General features: G+C 43.8%; 1 protein-coding gene across 4 annotated transcripts in view; it reads left to right on the top strand.

Moving 5' to 3' along the window:
- The window catches only part of PDLIM5 (PDZ and LIM domain 5), a 258,152-nt gene that overhangs the window by 73,652 nt on the left and 157,853 nt on the right, over nucleotides 1–26,647 (top strand). For all 4 annotated transcript variants that reach the window (XM_073601103.1, XM_073601099.1, XM_073601093.1 and 1 more), the window contains exon 3: nucleotides 7,941–8,092. In XM_073601103.1, coding sequence (XP_073457204.1) covers nucleotides 7,941–8,092 — 152 coding nt within the window. The remainder of the gene's footprint in view (nucleotides 1–7,940; nucleotides 8,093–26,647) is intronic.

The following is a 26,647-nucleotide window of genomic DNA, read 5'->3' on the forward strand; positions in this document are numbered from 1 at the left end:
TTTATTGTGTAGATATTTATTATGTAAATATTTAGATACACCATGACATTACACTTTCTGTACACATGTTTTAACATACTTTTTAAAGTGATTTGTAAAGGTATTAAAAAAAAAGCCTAAAAAGCTACAGTATTGCACTTACCTGCTACGAGCAGCCCTGATCCTCTTCTTTCTGGGTCCTCCGCTCCCAACCCCCCGCCGAGTGCCCCCAATAGCTAGCCTATTACTTTGGGGGCACTCAAGCAGGCACGTTCCCATCAGTGGACATTGTCCATTTACACAGAGAGCAGCTGTGTGAGCCAATAAGGAGAGAGAGAGAGACCCGGAAGAGCCACTGCTATCATGCACATTGCTGGATCAAGATGGGATTCAGGTAAGTATAAGAGGGGTTGGGGGGAGCTGCATTCAGAAGGTTTTTTACCTTTTATGCATTAAATGCATGAAAGTAACAAAAAACTTCTGCCTTTTTTAGAACTTCTTTAAATAACACCAAGACAAACCTTCCCAGTGTGATAGAAATGTAATAATTATTAAAATGCCATATCCTTCTTCAAAAATATTCCGTAACAGCATTTACTTATTGGCCCTCTATTTTTCAAAAATATTTGTTCTTCTTCCTCCTTGTAATATCCTCCAGAAGCTCCCAATCACTACTTTTCCCCTCATTATGCCCTTTTATGGGCATCATTGTCCCCCTGTAATTAGCAGTGCCAGAAGCTTCCTTGTTTACAGAGCAATCTGCTAAGGTGATGGACAGCTGTCAGATGTTGCCTACATGGCCCACCGCTATTCTGTATCTGTGGCCTCCTTGTAAAGCACAAATATGATAATAGGTGGTAGAATATTATCACTTTTCAGTTGTTTGCACTGTCTTGTTCCAAACAGTTTTGTACTAGTAGCCACCAAGTGTAAATATGTGATCATTGATAACGTTTAGACCCTATTAGCAGTTGCCACAAACAAATTGTGAATGTTATAGAAAACACAGTCAAAATGTGTTCCTGAAAATGATATTGTATTGAGATGCTTTGGAGATCACATTTAGAAGTGAATTCCCTAATGTATTAAATTTCCTGATCCATACTTGTTTGGTTAAGCAAGGTATCCATTTGACATTTGACTTATACTGTAAGAGTCATTTTGTCAATGCCTTTAAGCAGTATGTCATTGCACTGTAATAGGGAAGTTTTAAAATATCCTGTCCTGTACAGACTCTTCCCAGCGGAGCCTAGAGTGGGGCCTGTGATAGTGATATTTACAGTCTGTAATGTTAGCATGCAAAGTGAAACCTGCTTTGAACAGATACTGTTACTGTGTAAGTAAACATAATTGCCCATGTTTGTGCCCTTAAATATGTTGCTTAATCTATTCAAGACTCTGGGGTTTATTACTAGACATATTTCATGCTATGTCAAAGTGCACAGAGCGTCTATCCGTTCTTCCATCCGTCAATGGACGACAATGCATTCCTATGGGCAAACGGATGACCATCCATTAACCTCTGCTTCCATTTTTATCCGTATATTATTTTTTTTTTTTTTTTTTACAAGGCTAAATCCAGATCCTTCAAAACGAATATTAACTGACAATGTCTGTCAACGTCCAATCAGTTAAGATCCGTTCTGAAGAAATAATTCAAAGTTCATACTAGAGGTCGACCGATATGGGTTTTTCTCTGGCCGATGCCGATATTTAGAAATCTCGATGGCCGATATGTGATGCCGATTTTTTTGGGCCGATATATTAGGCCGATTTTTTTTTTTTTTTTTCCTTCATCTCATAAAATTCAACAGTTAGACCCCTTTCATACTGGGGTGTCTTTCAGGCGCTTTTGGGCTAAAAATAGCACCTGTAAAGTGCTCCCCTGCAGTCTCAGTGTGAAAGCCCGAGTGCTTTCACACTGAGGCGATGTGCTGGCAGGATGTTAAAAAAAAGTCCTGCAAGCAGCATCTTTGGAGCGGTGTATACCGCTGCTCCACCACTCCTGCCCATTGAAATGAATGCGCACCGCTGCCAAAGCGCCTGCAAAGCGTTTCGGCAGCGGCGCTTCAGGGGTGCATTTAACCCCTTCCTCGGCTGCTAGCTGGGTTATAAGCTCCCCGCTAGCAGCCGAATAGTGCCGCTAAAATGACGGTAAAGCGCCACTAAAACTAGCAGCGTTTTACCGTCAACGCATGCCCGCTGCAGTGTGAAAGCAACCTAAAGTGATACAGAAAATTTTTTACATTTAAACATTTATTAAACAAAACAAACCTCCAATCCGTTCACTTGTATGTAGAATTTAGATAAAAAAAAAAAAAATATATAAAAAAAAAACTATATCTTAAAAATAAATACACAAAAACAGGTAATCAAAACTTTTGGACGAAAAAAAATGGGCTAACTTTACTGCTTAGTTTTTTTTTTTTTAAATTTATTAGTGTATTTTTTTTTTAAATTGCGTTTGAAAGACCGCTGTACAAATACCATGTGACATAAAATATTGCAAAAACCACTATTTTATTCCCTAGGGTCTCTGCTACAAAAAAATATATAATGTTTGGGGGTTCTAAGTGATTTTCTAGCAGAAAATACAGGATTTTTACTTGTAAGCAACAAGTGTCAGAAAAGATTTAGTCTTTAAATGGTTAAACTGAGAGCTTCTACACACAGAGTTCAGCTCATTCAGAAGTGTAAACATTGTATCAATTCAAGTTTTTTATCAGATTTGGCAGGCTGCCCAGAGAGGAGAGAAGTGCTTCACAGAAGACTACAGGCAACTTGTATTGACTTCAGAAGTCATTTGCAAGTCACGCTGAGTTATATCGGCATTTTTTATCAGTACAATCGGCCGATGCCGATTAAGAAAAAAACGTCAAATATCGGCCGATATATCGGTCAACCTCTAGTTCATACTATGACAAATAAAAAAACAAAGTGAAAAAACCTTTATTTTAAAAGGGTTATGCAGAATAATAAAACTGCTTTGAACATATGTGCTTTTGTGTCTTTTTTTTTTTTTTGCTGTCAAAACACAATGAAATAACCAAAATAATTAAAGTGTGTGTGTGTGTGTGTGTGTGTGTGTGTGTGTGTGTGTGTGTGTGTGTGTGTGTGTGTGTACTGCCATAGAACTTCTGACTGAGATGAAAAGTAGTCGGCAAATTGTTTAAATTGTAGGTAGTCGGCAAATTGTTCATGCATGGCAATGTAGGATGGGAGGAGCAATGCTTTCTGGGTAATTTCCTTAAAGGCACAGAATATGCTGAAAACGGATACAAAATTGGATGTAAACGTGTACATTAACGGAACTGAAAACTGAGATTAACGGAACAGAAGACTGATGAAGCAATGGATAAGAACTGATACATTTTTAACTTGGCTAAACTGATAGTGCCTGTGTGAAAGGGGCCTAAAGCAGAACTGTAGGCAGATATAAACCCCTATTATAATGTACTTTGTGTATTCCTTTATAAAACATTACAATGATATTAAAGGTTTGTGTTATGTGTTTGTATTTTTAAAAAAAAAATGACAGTTACCTGTTTTGTGCAATGGTTTTACACAGAGCAGCCCCGTTCTTCCTCTTCTCAGTTCCCCCGCCGGTGCTCCAAGCCGCTTGCTATGGGGTACACATGTAGGCTCGCTCTCAAGCCCAGCTCTATGCGTCCCTAAGACACACAGATCCCTGACTCGGCCTCGCCCCTGCTCTCTCCTCATTGGCTCACTTACTGTTAATAAGGGGAGAAAGACCTGGGACAGCCGAGGCTCCCATGCACATTGCAGTATCAAGATGGGCTCCGGTGAGTATTAGGGGTGGCTGTGGTGGAAGCAGCACATAGGTTTTTTTACCTTCATGCATAGAATGCATTAAAGTAAAAAACCTAAAACCTTCTTCAGCTTTTACAACCACTTCAAATGTGCAAAAGCACCTGAATGTTCCTTGATGGCAACCCCCTGTCTTCCCCTGTACAGTCGCATTCACACTGCAGGGAGTGGCAGCACAAGTAGCCAGTTAGGTCCTATACTGACCTTGGGTGCAGTATGAGCAGACTTATCAGTGTGCTGCTGCTCCATCAGTTAGTGTACAGAAACATAGTAGTGTCACCTAATTAAAAAATAAAATGGTGACCTTCTCCTGGTTGTGTCTTAGAAAGATGAGACATTTCACAAATGTGTATTTAGCGGTTTGCTTTAGAGTTTAGATTTAAGTTAGATTCCATAGACAATTCTGTATTGAAATTCACAAACACATCAGTCAGCTGGGCACGTATTGCCAAGTACAATATTATTATTAGTCATTGTAATACATAAACATCCTTTAAGATTGTTTTACGTTAAATCCTATGTCAAGGCAAAAAAAACCCCAATGCAGCACATCCTTGCAATACAGGCACAATTTCCTGTGCCTTACATCTTTCCAAGACCCTGCCTGACCATAACTGTTGATCTGCCAGAATGCACTGATTAGCTCCTAAGCTCTGTTGGACAACGCGTAGTATTTCTGTGGACTGAGAGTGTCAGCACTGCCCAGTGTGTTTTGCTAAACTACTCAACCACTCCCACACTCAGCTATTTATAACATTATGACTAATTATTCTGAAGTCCATTATGAGAACTAGGAAGACTCTGATATAACACACAGTGTGAAGAGGTTACAAGATAGCTGTACGTTTCTTACACAATTAACGGGCTTTTTCTTTTTGGCACATATCAAACAGAGATAACAACAAACTTCCAATGGTCTATTTACCAGACAAAACAAGCAAATAAGAAAACAATTAGTGTTTGCAAAAGCCAGTGTTATTTTCGGTTATCTCTCCTTATGTGATAATCCTTGTGAACTGAGTCCTTTATTTTTGTTATTACCTTGAGCAAAAAGTGAAATGGTTTTTAATGAGAAAATTTTACAATAACATTTATAAGGTCTGCCTCAGACTTTATTTTAGGTTTTCTGTTTTTCTATTTATTACTTCAGCCTGGTTGATCCTTTGCTAGGTGTGCTTTTTTACATAAAGACATCACATTGTTTATACCCCCATTCATCTTGTTTCACAAAACAGCTGGAAACGATTTCCAATATCATTTACAGCTCAAGTCTTTGAAATTGCATGCATGTTCTGTTAGCATTTTTTGTTGAATGCTTTTATATGCTACTTATTCCATATAACCTGCTTCCAGATAAAATAATGGTGATACAGAACTCGTATCAAAACATTTTCTTTTTTCTTGTTATTAAGAGGCTGATATGTCACTTATGATCCTATCCAGCAACTTGTCAGTGACTGGATTGATTAAAGTTGCAGTGAAAATACTTACCCGTTTTCACCTGTTGCTTTGTCACTGGCACTTTGCATTCAGGTAGAAAAACTTACTTGAGCCCAATTTTGATCAAGTGATGTGCAAGAGCGAAGAAGCTCTGTCTGCTCTTTCCCTCATTGGCTCAGACAGCAGCGGGCGCCACTTGCTCCTACTGCTGTCAATAACAGCCAGTGACGACAGTTGGGTGGGGCCTGGGCTTAGTCCCGATGTCTGTATTAGACGTTGACAGTAAGGCTCAAGAGCAAGCCCACACGAGTGCCCTCATAGCAAGGGGAGAGAGAGAGTCAGGAGCACCAGCGAGGAGCACAGAAGAGGATTGAGGCTGCTCTGTGCAAAACTATTGCACAGAGCAGGTAAGTATACCGTTGTTTTTAAGAGAAAAAAAAAAACATTTAAAATCACTAACTTTTGATATAAATTGTAGGAAAGGTTAAATATCGATAATCAAATTGTCAAAAAATTATTTGAAAGATTACAAGGTATATTCATAGTTAAGATGGCTACGTACATAACAATCTGGGTTTAATCTCTGTGCCACCCTGCTTTTAGATTTACAAATATGTAGTGCAGGGTTATAACTAAACAAGAAATGAATTTTATACACCATCATAGTCAGGTAGACTCTCACACAACATAATTGTTGGTAAATCTGAAGGGCATTGCACAACTAGTATGTGGTTGGGTTCGGTCAGCTTTACAATTGTGTTCCAGTGTACGAATTTTGCATTTTATGTGAGCATTCCTTTGGATTTCTGTACACCTTTTTATCTTGGAATGTGGAATATTGTGGCCAGCTCTGAGTTTACTATAATTTCTACTAGATCTTACAAAGTAATTTTAAGGCCACAGTTTCAAATTTTGCAATCAAGGAATGTGTACTAATTTGCTCCTATTCTATAAAACCATATCATAAGTTCTTTCATAATTTACTTGCCACGCATGTAGATCTTCTAATGATGGACACCTAGAACCAGCCCAACAAGGATGATACCATTTTCCAGATTATCAATATTTTCCATATTGATTGTGAAAATGGTGCCTTTTGCAAGTCCTTAAACCAGCTTAACCCACCCAATTTTTTTTTTTAAACCCCCGCTTACCTAGTGGCGTGTTCTGCACATTTCAGATACTCATCCACCCAACAGATCCAGCACTGTCCAGCTGTGATGTTCTTCTTTTCTGGCAGCACTTGGTCCAGCACCACCATGTTTTGCTGTGATGTCATTGATGGGCTTCCAGCTGTTCCGGGTTCAGCCAGTGCAGCTCCCGATGATGCAATGATAAGCCCACCCCCATCCCCTTTCCTGAATGAAAGGCTATGCCCCCTGGATTATGTGATGTGCATATCCCAGGAAGCAAAGTGAGCACAGTGCATGTCATTCACCTAGGAGAATGACATGCGGGGGGGGATCTTGACAATTTCTCCAAAAAAATAAATACAGAAGGGAAAAAAAGAGCTTACAATTCATGTAGAGGATATGAGGAGGGGTGAAGTGGAGGGATAAAGTTTTAGAGGGTGAAGAATCGCTTTAAGCGAATCTTACAGTACAGTATGTACTGTGTATAGAATTTTTTAGTTTTATTTTTACCCTCTGTTTAATAATGTAATCTACCCCTGTGCCTGTGTTTTATAAAAATAATGCAGCTATATACCTGATTTCAGAGCGCCACTCGGCACTCATGTGACCGACTGTCTCAACTCTCTCGGCCTGACAGCTGCGGCAGGAGGGGCCGAGATTCCCCTCCTGATGCAGTCGGCAGGGAAGGAGGAGAGAGCTGGCCGGTCTTGTGAGCACAGAGCAGCGCTCTGAAATCCAGGTATATAGCTGCATTATTTAAAAGAAGAAGACACGGGGGGCAGATGACATTAAACAGAGAATGGTGTGAACAATTATCTGTAATGTTACCAGCAGGAGGGGAGAGGGCAGGCACGGACATGGAGCTGGCAGGGAGGGAGGGGGAGGGGGAGAGGACAGGAGACACAGTGGATGATGGCGGCACATGAACTGGCCATGGTGTCGAGGCTCAGCAGCCACGATAAGCCATGGTCAGTTTACAGGAGGAGGGCAGAACCAGGCAGGATCAGCCAGGTATTTCAGGTGATACAGGGGGCCAAATTACACAGCCTGTATAACTGTCAGGGCTGGGCTCAGCCCTTCCCTCTATAAGCTGGCCGCTCAGCTGTCGGCTAATTGCCAGCTCCTATCTCTCCACAGTGACTCACCTGTTGATATCCTGCTCATCAGTCCTGCCTATTTAAGCCGTCCAGCCCAGACGATCTCTGCATTTGCCTTGGTCACATCTCTAGAAACGCTCTCCTGTGTTCCTGTTAAAGACTTGCCTGGCTGGCATTCCTTCTGGCTCCTGATCCTGCTTGCTGTTCTGCTACACTCATTTCTGGCTCCCTGACGTTTTGGCCTGTCTGGCTATCCATTCCGGTTCCTGAACTCTGGCTATGTTTTGACTACAATAGTGATTTAACTGTACTTCTGTCTCAGTCTGATTCATGGTTTCTGACAATAACATGCTTTAAGGGAACAGGTTTCTTTTTTTCTTTTTTTTTTATGGTAACAAACACTTTAATTTTTACTTTGTTGTCCTGATGACCCTTTTACTTTATTTTTTTTTCTTCTAATTAGCTCAATGATGGAGGGAAGGCTGCTAAAGCAAATATCGGAATTGGTCATGTAGTTCTTACCATTGATGGCATAAGCACGGATGGAATGACTCATTTAGAGGCACAAAACAAGATCAAGGCATGCACTGGATCATTGAGTTTGACTTTGCAAAAGTGAGTATTAACTTATTTCACTATAGTATGCAGCATAAAACAGATAAGGCATGACCTAATGAAACCAACATGGCCCTTTACAAATATCAGCTGAAAATATTGCATAAACTAGTATACATTTGACTGGAATACACCCAGAAGAGCATAAAATAGTCTCCAGCTAGCATTTTTGTAACTAAATACTTATGGAATATATAAAGTATGTACGGGACATAAGTGTCTATGTAGTATAGTGGTCCTGAATGATCACAGCCCTATATTCTAGTGAAGTGACCGGGAAACATTACTGTACTTTATCTGCCTTGTGGATACTGTAATATATATTCCATATGTGTCTGTGCACTTTAGTGGTCACAATGATCTTGACCAATCGCAGCCTCACATGAAGTAATCAAGAACCATTACTGTTAATTGTGCTTAGTGTACATAGACATTCTATATGTTTCTGTACTGTACAGTGTTCACAATACTCCTAACAAATCAGAGACTTGTATTCACTAATAGGCTTACTGTGTATTATCAAAACTGTATAGGAAAGTCAAACGTCCTTTTATCCATTTGATTATTGTACCAGTATTTCACAATCTTCTGTGAATAATGTAGTGGGTAACTAAATGTATATATTTCTAGTCATTCGAAGTGATAATTTGTAATACTGATCTAAAGAAAACATTACAAGAGCCCATCAGAAATCTATTCTGAAGTAAAGGGAAGACACATTAATACATGAATTTGTATATAACTAGGCTTTCTATTAACTCATTCAAAAGGCCATGTGCATTTGTAAGAAAGCAATGATCTGTTAGAATGTAATGTGCATATAAAATAACCCGTGTTTTAAACCTCTTAAGTTCTGCACAATGCTAACCTCAACTGAACTGAAACTTTCTTTCCCCAAACTAGTCTTTAAAAATGCATTCCACTAGATTTTACTCACAGATCAGGCAGTTAATAGTTATTTATAGAGCGTGCAGCTATGTCAGATCACCACAGGGTAAGCATCGTCTGAGAAACGGATGCCCCCATGTCATTGTAAAGCAAATATCAAGATATTTGGTTCTTGACCCTAGTTACAGCATTGGATCATTTACTTATGCTTCTATAAATATAAAACTAAGTGCTAAAGTTGTGCCAGTGCTTTTTTTGTGCAATCTGTGATACACTACATCCATAGTAAAATTCTTTCATTTAACGTTCTTCAGCCACATCATTGAATTCCTTTTATAGTAGGAGGCTTCCCTGCAATGGTTTCTTTTCCCTTAACTATTTTAGTTTTCTTTCATTTTTATAGTGTACGGAACTACTTTTTACTGCAGTGTTGATGATAGATTGTGCTATCTATTCAGTTTCCTTTTACTTGTTTTCTTTCCTGGGTCAATTGTATCAGCAGTCTGTGTAAGGCAGCAAAACATTAAAGGAGATGTACAGTATCAGAGCGGCTGGCTTTATCTCCCAGCGGCTCGCTGAGAGGCTGTCAGTCCAGGCGGCTGGGTGGATCCTGATTGTAAAGTCGGGATTGATCCAGCACCTGGACTGGCTGAGTGATGTCAGCCGACAGCGGACTTTAACCCACTGGCTGAAAATGGTTTACAGGGCTAACTGCACTCTTGTGATCCACAGGAGAAGTAGGGCCAAAATGGTAATGGCCTTACTTCTCCTTCTCTTTTTTTTTTTTTTTTTTTTTTATCTACTTATTTAAAAGTTTTCTTTTCCTGCTTTCCTTAGTAGACCCCTCCAAAGAAAGTTATACCACACAGAAACGTTAAGTTATTTTGAAGAGATTATGTCACTTTGCCCAGAATAGGCAGAGTGAGAGGGTCTCTTTACCACCCACAAAACCAAATAAAAAAGAACTTTTTTTCTTAGTTTCTATGATAACATTTTGAAAATAAGTAATTTTTCTTCATAAATTTAGGCCAAAATGTATACTGCTACATCTCTTTGGTAAAAATAACTCAAATTAGTGGATATTATTTGGTTTCTGTGAAAGTTATAGAGTCACACCTGATGCACTGACAGCCTATCTCATTTCGTGAGGCCCTGAAATGTCAGGAAAGTACAATTAACCCCCAAATTACCCATTTTTAAAAGGAGACAGTCAAAGGTATTTAGTAAGAGGCATGGTGAGTTTTTTGAAGTTGTAATTTTTTCCCACAATTCTTGGGAAAATGTAAGATTTTTTTTTTTTTTTTTTTCCACAAAATTGTCATAACAAGTTATTACTCACACGCAGCATATGCATACTTCCTATTACACCCCAAAATACATTCTGCTACTCCTCCCGAGTATGGCGATACCACATGTGTGTGACCTTTACACAGCCTGGCCACACAGAGAGGTCCAACATGCAGGGAGCACCATCAGGAGTTCTAGGAGCATAAATTACACATCTAATTTCCTAACCACCTATTACACTTTTGAAGGCCCTGGAGCACCAGGGCAGTGGAATTACCCACAAAATGACCACATTTTGGAAAACAAACACCCCATCGTATATTCTATGAGGCATTATGAGTCTTTTGAACGGTTAATTTTTTTACACAAGTCTTCAGAAAACGTGGAAAGAAAATTATTATTATTTTTTTTTTTTTTTTACACAAAGTTGTCAATGTATAAGATATTTCTAACAAATAGCATATATATAGCGAAAATTACACCCCAAAACACATTCTGCTACTCTTCCCGAGTATGGTGATATCACATGTGTGAGACTTTTACACAGCCTGGCCGCATACAGAGATCCACCATTGAAGTAGTACCCTCAGGCGTTCTAGGAGCATAAATTACACATCTCATTTCATTCCTACCTATCACACTTTTGAAGGTCCCTGAGCACCAGGACAGTGGAATTGCCCACAAAATGACCCCATTTTGGAAAGCAAACACCCCAACGTATATTCTATGAGGCATGGGCTGAAGATAGGTACTCGGTTACTCTGATGGGCTGGTGACAGGTACTCAGGTACTCTGATGGCCGGTACTCGGGTACTCAGATGGGCGGTGACAGGTACTCAGTTACTCGGATGTACTGTGACAGGTACTTGGTTACTCGGATGTACTGTGACAGGTACTCGGTTACTCGGATGTACTGTGACAGGTACTCGGTTACTCGGATGTACTGTGACAGGTACTCGGGTACTCAGATGTACTGTGTCAGGTACTCGGGTACTCAGATGAACTGTGACAGGTACTCGGGTACTCAGATGTACTGTGTCAGGTACTCGGGTACTCAGATGTACTGTGTCAGGTACTCGGGTACTCAGATGTACTGTGACAGGTACTCGGGTACTCAGATGAACTGTGTCAGGTACTCGGGTACTCAGATGAACTGTGTCAGGTACTCGGGTACTCAGATGAACTGTGTCAGGTACTCGGGTACTCAGATGTACTGTGTCAGGTACTCGGGTACTCAGATGTACTGTGTCAGGTACTCGGGTACTCAGATGTACTGTGTCAGGTACTCGGGTACTCAGATGTACTGTGTCAGGTACTCGGGTACTCAGATGTACTGTGTCAGGTACTCGGGTACTCAGATGTACTGTGTCAGGTACTCGGGTACTCAGATGTACTGTGTCAGGTACTCGGGTACTCAGATGTACTGTGTCAGGTACTCGGGTACTCAGATGTACTGTGTCAGGTACTCGGGTACTCAGATGTACTGTGTCAGGTACTCGGGTACTCAGATGTACTGTGTCAGGTACTCGGGTACTCAGATGTACTGTGTCAGGTACTCGGGTACTCAGATGTACTGTGACAGGTACTCGGGTACTCAGATGGGCTGTGACAGGTACTCGGGTACTCAGATGGGCTGTGGCAGGTACTCGGATGTACTGTGACGGGTACTCAGATGGTCTGTGACAGGTACTCAGATGTACTGTGTCAGGTACTCGGGTAGTCGGATGAACTGTGACGGGTACTCGGGTAGTCGGATGAACTGTGACGGGTACTCGGGTACTCAGATGAACTGTAACGGGTACTCGGGTACTCAGATGAACTGTGACAGGTACCTTGTTGCCTGGTGACCGATCCTCTTTATTAGGGGGGGCGCAATCAGTGTGGTTGGTGTACACTGTGAGCGGTAATGAGCTGCTACCACTATCTCCTTCTCACACACGATCGGTGAGTGAGGAGGAGAACCCGGTAACATCTCGTTACCGCGGTTTGTTGACATTCTGTGACCGGCTGTGATTGGACACAGCCGGTCACGTGGTAAAGAGCCAATTTCATTGGCTCTTTACTGCGATCAGGGTTGGGCTGTGTCAGGGTGACAAGCCTCGTCCCCGATCGCCACTCTGTGCTCGCCCTAGGGGCGTGCACAAGCAATGTGCACTTGGGCAGTACATGTGACCGGCTGTGATTGGACACAGCTGGTCATGTGAAAAAGAGCCATTTTTCTCCCTTCGTCTTTCAGGACAGCACCTGGAGAGAGCGCAGCTCCACCCACTTTCCCAGGAAACACTGCAGTCAGTTTCTTTAAAGACCGGACACTTCCACCATGGCCTCAGTTGTAGTGTTTCCTCCGCCATGGTGGAAGCGCTGCAGGGAACCAGGGGTGTGCTGCGCTTTCTCCAGGTGGTGAAAGTTTGGGCATACCGGATCGTTTTTCTTCTTTTCCTAAGACAGCCCAGCATCCTCCCTGACGTGTGGGGGATTCTCCGGTGCCTCCTCCTCTTCATGCTCGGCGAGAGCCAGGCTGCGAGGGTCCCGCTCCTACAGACCGGTGGCAGGGCTGTGGAGTAGAGCGGCGTCTATTCCACGGGCCGCACGCCTTCCGGGTTCGGATGGCAAGCGCGTCATTTCCGACCGGGGGCGGGGCCTCGAGCGGCGCGACGCGGCTTCCGGTTCCGGCCGCTGGAACGCAGGAGGGGGGGGCGGTCTCCACGGCTGATTTCATTTCCGGCCCTCACAGCGGGGAGCGGCCCGGGAAAATCAAATAAAAGAGCACAAACGCCGCTGTGTGTCCTGTCAATAATGGAGGACGATCAGACGGCGGTGGCAGGAGCAGGAGCCACAACAATCAGCCAGGCTCAGGTAAGCAGGGATACTGGTCTCTGTCTTTACTCTATGGGCATTTATAATGTTTATATATTATCCCTTCCCTAAAAAAAAAAAAAAAAAAAAAAAAAGTGGGGAGCCTGCAGATCACTTGGTCCTGAGTACTAAAGGAGGGATAAGTGATTAATTATGTTTTAAGGTGGATCTGTGGGGTGATTCACCGGCTGTGGAACAGATCATAGGTGTTAAAGGGTTAACTTCCTTGGTGGTGTTTTTTTCTGTGTTCCTTATACAGCATGTAAGCTGTTGTTTGTGAAATATGGTTCAGCTATTGTCTTTTTTCCCTTGGGATATTGCAGAAGGCTAATGAAAAGACCAAGCATGTCTCCCCTATTGTTAAAAGGAAGTGTCCCTCTTGTAAGGGGTTACTGAGGGATTCCTGGCCCAAAGTATTATGCAAATCTTGCATTACGGACATAGTTAAGGAGGAGACAGCTCCTGCTAGTCCTGTAGCTCAACAAAGCGAATTGCTAAGCTCTTTCAGGAAGGAACTGGCAGACACCTTTGAGTCCTTCAGGTCCTACCTAGATAGGCGTCCAACGGCGCATAGCAGTGTGGTGCCACATTCTCAATCCTCTGTTTCAGCATCCAGAGGGGGCAGCGACTCAGAGGAGGAGGAAAGTAACATTTTACTAAATTCGGAGGAGGAAGCAGAAGAAGTAAATGAAGCTTCTTCTCCTTCTTCTAGGTACAAGTTATCCCTTGAGGAGGTAGATGATCTACTAAGAACAATTCATACTACCCTTAACATCACAGAGGATAAGGCTCAGCTATCCCTACACGATAAGATGTTCCAAGGCCTCGGGGAGGAAAAACACAGGGTTTTTCCTGTACATAAATTCCTATCAGAGACCATTAAGAGGGAGTGGAAGGATCCAGAGAGAGCCCCCTTCTTTTCTAAATCCCTCAAGCGAAGGTTTCCGTTTGATGAGGATAGCTCGCATATTTGGAATAAAAAGCCAAGACTAGACGCAGCCTTTTCCCAGGTATCTAGGAATACTGACCTGGCCTTTGAGGACATGGGTATCCTTAAAGATACCATGGACAAAAAGGCAGACTCCCTATTAAGGAAGGCATGGGATTCTTCTTTAGCAAATTTGAAGCCTGCCATGGCCTCAACTGTGGTAGCCAGAAATCTGGAACACTGGCTGGAGCAGCTGAAAATCCACATTGAGGCAGGGACGCCTCGTAAGGATCTGCTAGATACGCTACCGGTGTTATCAAAGGCGGTAGGGTATATAGCAGATGCCTCAGCGGAGTCAATCAGGATGTCAGCCAGATCCACAGCTCTGATAAACTCAGCTCGCAGGGCGTTATGGGTCAAGACATGGACAGGGGATACTGCTTCAAAGACAAAATTATGCGGTTTACCCTTTGAAGGTGATCTAGTGTTTGGCCCTGGGCTGGAAGCTATTCTTGACAGAACAGCTGACAAAAAGAAGGCTTTCCCTATAAAGAAGAAGGTACTTCCGCAAGGCAACAAAAATTTTCGTGCTTTTCGAAAGACCCCAGATACCAAAGAGGCAGGCTACAAAAGGCCTTGGAAGTCTCAAAGAGGGAGGGGTAAGTCAGGAGTACTTTTTCGCCCCCCAACCACAAGCCCAAAAACCCAGTGACGGTCACCCAACTGTGGGAGCAAGGTTACAGACCTTCTTTTTACAGTGGAAGACTATAACAAGCAGCCAGTTTATCCTCAAGACCATCTTGGAGGGTTACAGGCTGGAATTTTCTCAACCTCCTCCTGTGCGTTTTTACATAACCCAGGCTCCCCGAGACTCAGAAAAGTCACTAGCAATGACAGCTATCCTGAAGGACTTGATGCTACAAAAGGTGATAGTGAACGTACCCCCTGGGGAATTAGAACAGGGGTGCTATTCACACATATTTCTTGTGAAGAAACCGTCGGGAAAATTCAGGCTCATCCTGAACCTGAAGATTCTAAACAAGACTATCAGGTACAAGAAGTTCAGGATGGACACAATATTCTCAGTGAAGAATCTCCTGACCCCGGGATGTTTTATGGCTTCCATAGACCTGAGAGATGCATACTTGCATGTACCAGTAGCGTCAACATCTCAGAAACACCTAAGGTTTGCGATAAAACTGGGGGAATCTACCCTTCATCTCCAGTTCAGAGCTCTCCCTTTCGGGCTGTCATCCTCTCCGAGGATTTTTACAAAAATCCTGGCGGAGGCCTTGGCCCCACTCAGAGTAGAGGGGGTATCAGTCCTGCCCTATCTGGACGATCTACTAATTTTTGCCAAAACAAGGGACCTGTTAGTGAGAGATCTGGAAAAGACAATGAGACACCTGGTAGGTCTAGGATGGATAATCAACGAGGAGAAATCAAACTTGATTCCATCTCAGACCATACTATTCTTGGGCTACACGATAGATTCCATCCAGGAGAAAATTTTTCTCCCCGAAGGGAAGAGGGAGAAGCTTCAGGAGGCAGTGAAGAAGACGCAGACAAATATGCCAATCTCCATAAGAGCAGCTATGTCGGTCTTAGGGCTACTCACTGCGACTATTCCAGCGGTGCAGTGGGCACGTCTACATGGAAGGGAGCTCCAGCAGACAATTTTAACGAGTTGGTCCTATGGAGAGTCCCTAGAAAAATTAATAAGGATACCTGCGCGGGTTCAGAGGAAGCTTTGGTGGTGGAGAAATCACTCAAACCTGAACAGGGGTCTGCTCTGGAGTTTTCCTTTGCAGAAAAGATTAACAACAGACGCAAGTTCCTGGGGTTGGGGCGCCCACCTGGACGAGCAGATGGCTCAGGGGAGTTGGACAGACTGGGAAGCCAGAAAGTCCTCCAATTGGAGAGAGCTGAGGGCTATTCTCTTGGGTCTATGGGCCTTCGAAAGAACAGTCCGGGGCCATCATGTTCAGGTCCTATCGGACAATGCCACAGCGGTGGCCTATATATCAAGGCAGGGAGGAACAAGGAGCAGGGCTCTGCTATCCTTGGCACTCCAGATTCTAGCCTGGGCAGAAGACAGGCTAAACTCCATAACAGCGATACATCTGAAGGGAGATTTAAACCTTATGGCAGACTTTCTGAGCAGAGAAAGAATACTGGAAGCAGAATGGAGTCTGAATGTAGAGACTTTCCAACAACTAACAGAAAGATGGGGAATGCCCCAAATAGATCTTTTCGCATCCCAAAAGAATGCAAAAGTAGAGGCCTTCTTCTCACTGAACAGGCAGGATCAGGCAGAGGGATTGGATGCATTAGCGCAGCCATGGAAATTCCAGTTGTGCTACGCCTTTCCCCCCTTTCAGATGATCCCCTTTGGTCTTAAGAAAGCTACAGAAAGAGAACACGACTATGATTCTGGTGGCTCCTTTCTGGCCCAAACGGGCTTGGTTCGCAACAATACAGGGGATGGCGGTGGAACCTTATTGGGAGCTTCCGCTTCGGAAGGACCTCCTAACGCAGGGCCCCCTTCATCACCCAAATACCCAGCATCTCAGGTTGACAGGTTGGTTACTGAGGAGCAGATGTTAAAAAATAAGGGCCTTTCAGATAAACTGGTCTCTACCCTGCTGAACAGTCGTAAGGAGGTTACCAGGGCCATCTACTTCAAAACGTGGAAGCGATTTAATAGCTGGTGTGCGATTAGGATACTTTCGCCACAGGAAATCGCTCCAGTGCTAGAGTTTCTCCATGAGGGAATGGAGATGGGGTTGGCAGCTAGCACCCTAAAAGTGCAGGTAGCTGCATTATCGGTTTTTCTTGAGAGGCAATTATCAAGGGAGCCGCTTATTATTAGGTTTTTCAAGGCATTGGCCAGAGCTAGGCCAATACCTTTTAAGTTTTTTTTCCTAGATGGGACCTGTCTGTGGTTCTGCGGGGTCTAATCAAAGGGCCTTTTGAACCTCCAGAGGAAGCGTCAATCAGGCTATGGTCGTTAAAAATAGTCCTGTTAGTAGCAGTAACTTCAGCTAGGAGAGTAAGCGAGTTACAAGCTCTTTCCATAAGAGAACCCTTTTGTTATATTTTTCCAGACCGGGTAGTGCTAAAAACTGACCCGGGTTTCTTGCCAAAGGTGGCATCAGCATTTCATAGGGAACAAGAGATAATTCTCCCTACCTTTTGTCCTAACCCGTCCAGTGCTAAGGAGAGGTCTTTCCATTCCCTGGACGTGAGAAGGTGTTTATTACATTATATAGAGATAACGAAAGATTTTAGAAGATCAGATTCGCTCTTTGTTCTCTTCTCTGGTCCACGGAAGGGGTATAGAGCATCCAAAAGCACCATAGGTAGATGGCTCAGAATGGCCATCAGCGAAGCTTATAAAGCTTCAGGAGCAGAGCCCCCTAAGGGGGTAGTAGCCCATTCAACAAGGGCAGTAGCAACGTCCTGGGCAGAGAGGGCAGGGGCTTCCCCGGGTCGGATCTGTAAAGCGGCCACGTGGACAAGTTTCTCCACCTTCACCCGCCACTACAGGTTGGACTTGCTATCAGCAGCGGAACAGTCGTTTGGCAGGAAGGTCCTGCAGGCGGTGGTCCCACCCTAGAGTAAGTACTCTTTTATCATCTCCAGGTGCTGTCCTGAAAGACGAAGGGAGAAAACCCTAGTTAGACTTACCGGTAACGGTATTTCTACGAGTCTTTCAGGACAGCGCCGATGACCCTCCCTAAGTTTTGAGGTTGTAAGATGTGTTATTGCTGTGTTCTGCTTATCTAATTTCAGCATGGCTGGAGGTACTCTATGATCAACTGAGGCCATGGTGGAAGTGTCCGGTCTTTAAAGAAACTGACTGCAGTGTTTCCTGGGAAAGTGGGTGGAGCTGCGCTCTCTCCAGGTGCTGTCCTGAAAGACTCGTAGAAATACCGTTACCGGTAAGTCTAACTAGGGTTTTTTATTGGCTCTTTACAGGGATCTGGGATGGGTTGTGTCCAAGGGACACACCTCATCCCCAATCGCCGGGGGCGCGCAGGAGCGGCGAGGAACCGAGGACGTCATATGACGCCCGCCCAGGATGGGAGATCCCATCTGCGGACGTCATTTGACTATAGCTCGGTATTGAAGTCGTTAATCAGAGGAGCAGCCAAGAGGCCCATGGTAACTCTGGAGGAGCTGCAGAGATCCACAGCTCAGGTGGGAGAATCTGTCCACAGGACAACTATTAGTCGTGCACTCCACAAATCTGGCCTTTTATGGAAGAGTGGCAAGAAGAAAGCCATTGTTGAAAGCAAGCCATAACACATCCTGTTTGCAGTTTGTGAGAAGCCATGTGGGGGACACAGCAAACATGTTGAAGAAGGTGCTCTGGTCAGATGAGACCAAAATTGAACTTCTTGGCCTAAAAGCAAAACGCTATGTGTGGCAGAAAACTAACACTACACATCACCCTGAACACACCATCCCCACCGTGAAACATGGTAGTGACAGCATGTTGTGGGGAAGCTTTTCTTCAGCAGGGACAGGGAAGCTGGTCAGGGTTGATGGGAAGATGGATAGAGCCATATACAGGGCAATCGTAGAAGAAAACCTGTTAGATTCTGTAAAAGCCTTGAGTCTGATGCGGAGGTTCACCTTCCAGCAGGACACCGACCCTAAACATACAGCCAGAACTACAATGGAATGGTTTAGATCAAAGCATATTCATGTGTTAGAATGGCCCATTCAAAGTTTACAGATGCTCTCCATCCAACCTGACAGAGCTTGAGCTATTTTGCAAGGAAGAATGGACAAAAAATTCACTATAGATGTTTAAAGCTGGTAGACATACCCAAAAAGACTTGCAGCTGTAATTGTAGTGACAGATGGTTCTACAAAGTATTGATTTAGGGGGCTGCATACAAATGATCCCCACACTTTTTATATATTTATTTGTAAAAAAATTGAAAATCATTTATCATTTTACTTCCACTTCACAATTATGTGCCATTTCGTGTTGGTCTAACACAGAAAATCCCAATAAAATACATTTACGTTTTTTTGGTTGTAACATGACAAAATGTGGAAAATTTCAAGGGGTGTGAATACTTTTTCAAGACACTGTATACCCTTTTTGGCTATTCATTAGTCCTTAGCCTGTGGAACGCTCTGCTTCTCATTACAGAGAGTGGGCAGTTTGACTCTTGCAGGCTGCTGCAAAGATTCATATGGTTGGGGAGTGGAATATACTATGCAAAATTATGCTATCTAGAGACTTGTTACTATGCTAAATATGCTAGCTAGAGACTTGTTCTTGTGTACAAATAATGTTTATGTTGTGGAAGTGTCAGTATATCGACTCTTTCTGGAGATCCAGTAATACCTAGGGGAGAACATCTGGTCTCACTTTAAGCAAGCCTCCACCATGGGTGGAAGTAAATAAAACCAATCGATTTCCCCCATCAAAATCGACTTAAGTACCCCCAGCCTAATAGTAAATAGTAATAGTAAAGAGACTGATAGTTTCCTAATGGTAATATGCAAATGTTAAAAGTCCAGGTTTAACCCCTTCCCGCTGACCGTATGCAGATGTGCATACTCGGCTTCCGGGGGTTATACCAGGATGATGCCCGCAGCTGCAGGCATCCCGGTACCGTTGTTTCGAGCCGGCGATTGGCTATCCGTATATAACAACCGATGCGGCTGAAAGCCGCTGGGCTGTTATACCGGAGAAGCGGGACGCCCCCTCCCGCTGCTCTTACCGGGCCTCCCGTGCGATCGGGAGGCCCGGTGTCCAATCGGCTGCCTCCGGCGGCTGGAACGAAGCCATGAATGGCTTCGTTCCAGCCTTCTAATTGTAAACGAGGAAGCGACGTCATTACGTCACTTCCCATTTACTCGGCTGCCAATGGCGCCGAATTTAAAAAAATACACAATATTCAGAATCACCGTTTTTGGCGATCTGAATACTTTGAAGTGCAAAGGAGGGATCGGGGGTCTTTTAGACCCCCGATCCCTCCATAAAGAGTACCTGTCACCACCTATTACTGTCACAAGGGATGTTTACGTTCCTTGTGGCAGCAATAAAAGTAAAAAAAAATATATATATTTTTTTTTAAACACAATTTAGAAGTATAAAAATAAATGGAAAAAACAATTTTTTTTAAAATCACCCCTGTCCCTGCGAGCTCGCGCAGCGAGGAAAACGCATACGGAAGTCGCGCCCGCATATGTAAACGGTGTTCAAATCACACATGTGAGATATCGCCGCGATCGTCAGAGCAAGAGCAATAATTCTATATATATAATTTCTCACAAAAGTGAGTACACCCCTCACATTCTTTTCATGTGACAACACTGACGAAATGACACTTTGCTACAATGTAAAGTAGTGAGTGTACAGCTTGTATAACAGTGTAAACTTGCTGTCCCCTCAAAATAACTCAACACACAGCCATTAATGTCTAAACCGCTGGCTACAAAAGTGAGTACACCCCTAAGTGAAAATGTCCAAATTGGGACCAAACTGTCAATATTTTGTGTGGCCATCATTATTTTCAAGCACTGCCTTAACCCCAATGGGCATGGAGTTTACCAGAGCTTCACAGGTTACCACTGGAGTCCCCTTCCACTCCTCCATGACTGTATCACGGAGCTGGTGGGTGTTAGAGACCTTGCGCTCCTCCACCTTCCATTTGAGGATGCCCCACAGATGCTCAATAGGGTTTAGGTCTGGAGACATGCTTGGCCAGTCCATCACCTTTACACTCAGCTTCTTTAGCAAGTCAGTGGTCATCTTGGAGGTGTTCATGCTCTGCTTCAGTATTTCTCAGTACATGTTGGCATTCATGGTTCCCTCAATGAACTGTAAGTCCCTGTGCCAGCAGCACTCATACAGCCCCAGACCATGACACTCTCCCCACCATGCTTGACTGTAGGCAAGACACACTTGTTTTTGTACTCCTCACCTTGCCGCCACACACGCTTGACACCATCTGAACCAAATAAGTTTTATCTTGGTCTCAGACCACAGGACATGGTTCCAGTAATCCATGTCCTTAGTCTGCTTGTCTTCAGCAAACTGTTTGCAGGCTTTCTTGTGTATCATTTTTAGAAGAGGCTTCCTTCTGGGATGACAGCCATGCAGACCAATTTGATGCAGTGTGTGGCATATGGTCTGAGCATTGACAGGCTGACCCCCCCCACCCCTTCAACCTCTGCAGCAATGCTGGCAGCACTCATACATCTATTTCCCAAAGACAACTTCTGGATATGATGCTGAGCCCGTACACTCAACTTCTTTGGTTGACCATGGCAAGGCCTGTTCTGAGGGGAACCTGTCCTGTTAAACTGCTGTATGGTCTTGGCCACCGGTCTGCAGCTCCGTTTCCGGGTCTTGGCAATCTCCTTTTAGCCTAGGCCATCTTTAAGTAGAGCAACAATTATTTTTTTCAGATCCTCAGAGAGTTCTTTGCCATGAGGTGCCATGTTGAACTTCCAGTGACCAGTATGAGAGAGTGAGAGCAATAACACCAAATTTAACACACCTGCTCCCCATTCACACTTGAGACCTTGTAACACTAAAGAGTCACATGACACTGGGGAGGGAAATTTGGCTAATTGGGCCCAATTTGGACATTTTCACTTGGGGGTGTACTCACTCTTGTTACCAGCGGTTTAGACATTAATGGCTGTGTGTTGAGTTATTTTGAGGGGACAGCAAACTTACACTGTTAGAGCCCTTTCACACTGGGGCGGGGGCGGCGTCTGTGGTAAAACGCCGCTATTATTAGCGGCGTTTTACCGTCGGTATGCGGCCATTAGCGGGGGCGGTTTTACCCCCCCGCTGGCGGCCGAGAAAGGGTTAAATACCACCGCAAAGCGCCTCTGCAGAGGTGTATACAAGTGCCATGATCACATTTTTTAAAATAATTTTAAATTTTAATTTTGCTGCAATGTACTTTTTTGTACTTTTGTACTTTTGTACTTTTTTGTTTACTTTCCTTTTAACAAAATTTGAAAGTAAAGGAACATAAGAGAAATCCAAAAAAAGTCAAAATTTGGTGTGACTACCCTTTGCCTGCAAAACAGCATCAGTTCTTCTAAATACACTTGCACACAGTTTGAGTTTGAAGGAACTCGGCAGGTAGGTTGTTTCAAACATCTTGGAAAACTAACCACAGATCTTCTGTGTATGTAGGCTGCCTCAAATCCTTCTGTCTCTTCGTGTAATCTCAAACAGACTCAATGATGTTGAGATCAGGGCTCTGTGGGGACCTCCTTGTTCCTATGAATTATTGGTTAAAACTTAATGTGATTGTAAAGTCTCATTTTTTTTTCTATTAAAATAACATGCTATACTTGCTCTGTGCAGTGGTTTCGCACAGAGCAGCCCAGATTCTCTTCTTCTCTGGTCCCTGGCTGGAGCTCCTCGCCCCTCCCTCCTGTTGCGTGCCCCCACAGCAAGTGGGGGCAAGAGCCATCCACTCAAACACAGAGCTGCAACCTGGCCCTGCACCCTCTCTCTCTCGCTCTCCTGATTGGCTGAGTTTGACAGCAGTGGGAGCCAATGGCGCAGCTGCTGTGTCTCAGCCAATCGGGAGATGAGTCCAAGGGACTCGTGGACATCGCTGGATAGAGAGGGCACTCAGGCAAGCATTAGCGGGTGCTGGGGGGGGCTGCTGCACTCAGAAGGCTTTTTATCTTAATGCAAAGAATACATTAAGATAAAAAAAAACTTCTACCTTTACAACACCTTTTAAAGGAGAAGTACAGCCTGGGCTCATTTGGCTGGGCTTCTCCTATGGGTCACAGGAATGCAATTTTGTTTTGTACTCCTGTGACCCATTTTCAGTAGAGAGCAGTCTGAAGTCCGCTTTCTGCTTACGTTACAAAGTTCAGTCCAGGCAGGGCCTCATCCCGACTTTGGAAGTCTGGATCCTCCAGGTGCCTGGACTGATGGCACTCTCAGCGAGACGCTGAGAGGCTGACACAGCCGCTCTCCGCCCCTCCACAGTCCAGCTCTCCAGTGAGCGTGGAGGAGCATAGAGGAGAGCTGCTCATTGACAGTCAGCAGCTTTCCACTCGGGGAAGTGGCTTGGTTCTCAGTGAAGAGACGGCGGGGGACAGATGCAACATCCACCTAGGCAAGTATGATTAGGGGGAAAAAACCCAAACCCATACTTCTCCTTTTAACTTGCATAGCTAGTTTACAACATATATGTTATAAGATGCACAAGTTTCTCTGTTTTTCTCACATATAATAACTTTCGCCTATGACATTTAAAGTGGTTGTAAATCCTAGGACAAAAAAAAAACCTGCAAGACAAAGGCATAATGAGCTAGTATGCATAGCATACTAGCTCATTATGAATTACCTGGGATCGAAGCCCCTGCAGCCGTCCTTATACACTGCTCTGGCGGCCGACATCGCTCCCGTCGTTACTTATGGGTATTGTGGGCTCCGGCGCTGTGATTGGCTGGAGCCGCGATGATGTCACTCCTGCGCATGCGTGCGGGAGCCGCCGGTAACGGCACACTCACTGAAGCAACGGTGCGTACGTACCATTGCTTCAGTTTGCTTCAGTGCGCTTGTGCCGATGACGCCTGCAAATACAGGGGATATCCAGGGTAGCTACAGGTAAGCCTTAATATAGGCTTACCTGTAGCAAAAAGTGTGTAAGGGTTTACAACCACTTTAAAAGCCTTATTCTCAAGTACCAGTTCCTAGGCGCAGTAACCTAAAGCAGCTCTCAGAATTCTTATTGTACTGGTCTGACATAAGCAAAGTGAATTCTAGTTGCCTGCTATGGGTTACTGCTCTTAAAGTGGAGTTCCACCCATTTAAAAGTCAGCAGCTACAAAAAGTAGCCCCAGGAGGAAGTGGGAGCTGGATGGCTCTATAAAGAAGCTATCCGCTCCCCTCCAAAAAAATGACATGCCAAATGTGGCATGTCAGGGGGTCACCATCACTTAAAGCGGAAGTTCCATTTTTGGGTGGAACTCCGCTTTAAAGCAGAACTTCACCCAAAAGAGAAAGTTCTGCTTGTTTGCATCCTCCTCTACCCTGATTTTGACAAGTACCTGCTCCCACTTTTTATCGGATCACTGTGGAGATCCAAGCTGAAGTTAGACAAATCGTGCTCCTCCCCCGCCCCACAGCTTTCTGGGACACATCACAGGTCCCAGAAGACTGCAGGAATATTCACAAAGTGCAGTGGGAAACTGGATGTGAAGCTGCAGCACTGGATCCCTTGACAGGTAAGTGTCCTCCTATTAAAAGTCAGCAGCTACAGTATTTGAAGCTGCTGACTTAAGTTTTTTTGGGGGAAAACTACACTCTTTATTGAAAAAAGGCAAAAAAATACTTATTCTACACTTGGTTTGACCTGCTTGATACTAAGTAGTAAAACTGACATGGATATACTGGTCATGGAAGAAATAGGTCTTCAGAAGTATTCATTGAAGCAATAAAAAATGTCTATTTATTGTTATTGTCGCTAATGTAAAAAAGTTACTTTTTGTTGGTAAGCACCTTCCAGACATGCTATGAATTGCTGCTTGTTACATTTTATGACATTATGTCAGTATCATAGTTGGATACTAAGGGACATGTTGTCATCCATATGAGCAACGTGTTCTGCTCTATTTTTAACCCTGTGGTTTAGTATATTTCAGCACCTTGCAGTAGTAACCTTATCTAGCCAACCGATATTTGTGAAGTCTTGCGCGTGTGACATGACAGGGTTATGATAGTGTCTGGCACTGTGTGTTTTTGTTTTTTTAACCTCCAGTGCTCCAATCTAAAGTTGGTGATTACAGAATATGGCCAAAGAGAAACAGCAGCGTTTTAGTCAGAAGGGAAGAGTTGCTGTAACTACTGTAAAGGATGACAGTACTTGAATAATCAGCTATACACTTTTTAACCTCTCCAAAACCGGGCGCTTTCACCCTCTTCTTGCCCAGGCCAATTTTCAGCTTTCAGCGCTGTCACACTTTGAATGACAATTGTGTGGTCATGCAACACTGTACCCATATCACATTTGTATCATTTTTTTCCCACAAATAGAACTTTTTTTTGGTGGTACTCAACCACTTGACCACTGGGCACTTAAACCCCCTTCCTAACCAGACCAATTTTCAGCTTTCGGTGCTCTCACATTTTGAATAACAATTACTCAGTCATGCAACACTGTACCTATATGGAATTTTTGTCCTTTTTTCACACAAATAGAGCATTCTTTTGATGGTATTTAACCACCGCTGGGTTTTTTATTTTTTGCGCTATAAAATAAAAGAAAAAGACTGAAAATTCTGTAAAAAAAAAAAAAAGTACTGACGGCATATCATTTCTTGAGACCCTAACAAGCCAGGAAAGTACAAATACCTCCCCCCCCCCCCCAAATGACCCCTTTTTGGAAAGTAGACATCCCAAGGTGTTTAGTTGGAGGCATGGTGAGTTTTTTGAAGTTGTAATTTTTTTCCCACAATTCTTTGCAAAATCAAGATTTTTATATAAGATATTCATATAATTTCTTGACTACCTCTTACACTTTTGAAGGCCCTGGAGAACCAGGACAATGGGGACGCCCCAAAAATGACCCAATTTTCAATTTTGGAAAGAAAACAACCCAATGTATAAGTCTATGAGGCATAATGAGTCTTTTGAACATGTCATTTTTTTTCTACAAGTTTTTTGAAAATGTGTAAAGAAAATGTAAAACGCTTTTTTTTTTTTTTTTTTTTTTTTTTTTTTTTTTTTACACAACCTTGTCCATTTACACAATGTTTCTAACACATAGCATGTACATACCAAAAATTACACCCCAAAATAGATTTTCATACTCCTGAGTACGGCGATACCACATGTTTGAGACTTTTCCACAGCATGGCCACATACAGAGGACCAACATGCAGGGAGCACCCTCAGGTGTTCTAGGGGCATAAGTTTCAAATCTAATTTGACTACCTATTACACTTTTGTGAGGCACTGTAGTGGCATGGATGATAACTGATGTGGCATGGATGAGCATGAATGGGAATGGATGAGCCGTGGATGGGGGGATGGCTGAGCATGAATGGGTATGGCTAATTATGGATGGGGGTGGATGGGATGGCTGAGCATGGGTGGATGGATGAGTATTGCTGAGAATGGATGGATGGGTATGCTGAGCATGGATGGCTGGGCATTGATGGATGGATGAGTATGCGGAGCATGGATGAGTATGGATGGGTATGCTGAGTATGGATGGCTGAGGATGGGTGGATGAGTATGCGGAGCATGGATGGATGGATGGGTATGCTGAGCATGGATGAATGGATGGGTATGCTGAGCATGGGTGACTGGGGATGGATGGCTGGATGAGGCTGCAATGGACACATATCAGTGCTGTGGGCACTACACATCCAGCCCACAGCGCTGTTGCCACCGATCTCTCCCCTCGCACTGTACCAATAGGTACGGGGAGGGGAGAGGAACCGGACGTGATGCCGGTTTGTTTACTAGTGATCGTTCCGTCATTTGACAGAGCGACCATGTGGTAAACGGCCGCTATCCTCTGGACCCGGCGGTCACGGATGTTCAGGGGTGCGCGCCCGAGCAGGATTCTGGG

This window comes from Aquarana catesbeiana, linkage group LG01 (genome assembly GCF_042186555.1).
Source record: "Aquarana catesbeiana isolate 2022-GZ linkage group LG01, ASM4218655v1, whole genome shotgun sequence".
Taxonomy (NCBI): domain Eukaryota; kingdom Metazoa; phylum Chordata; class Amphibia; order Anura; family Ranidae; genus Aquarana; species Aquarana catesbeiana.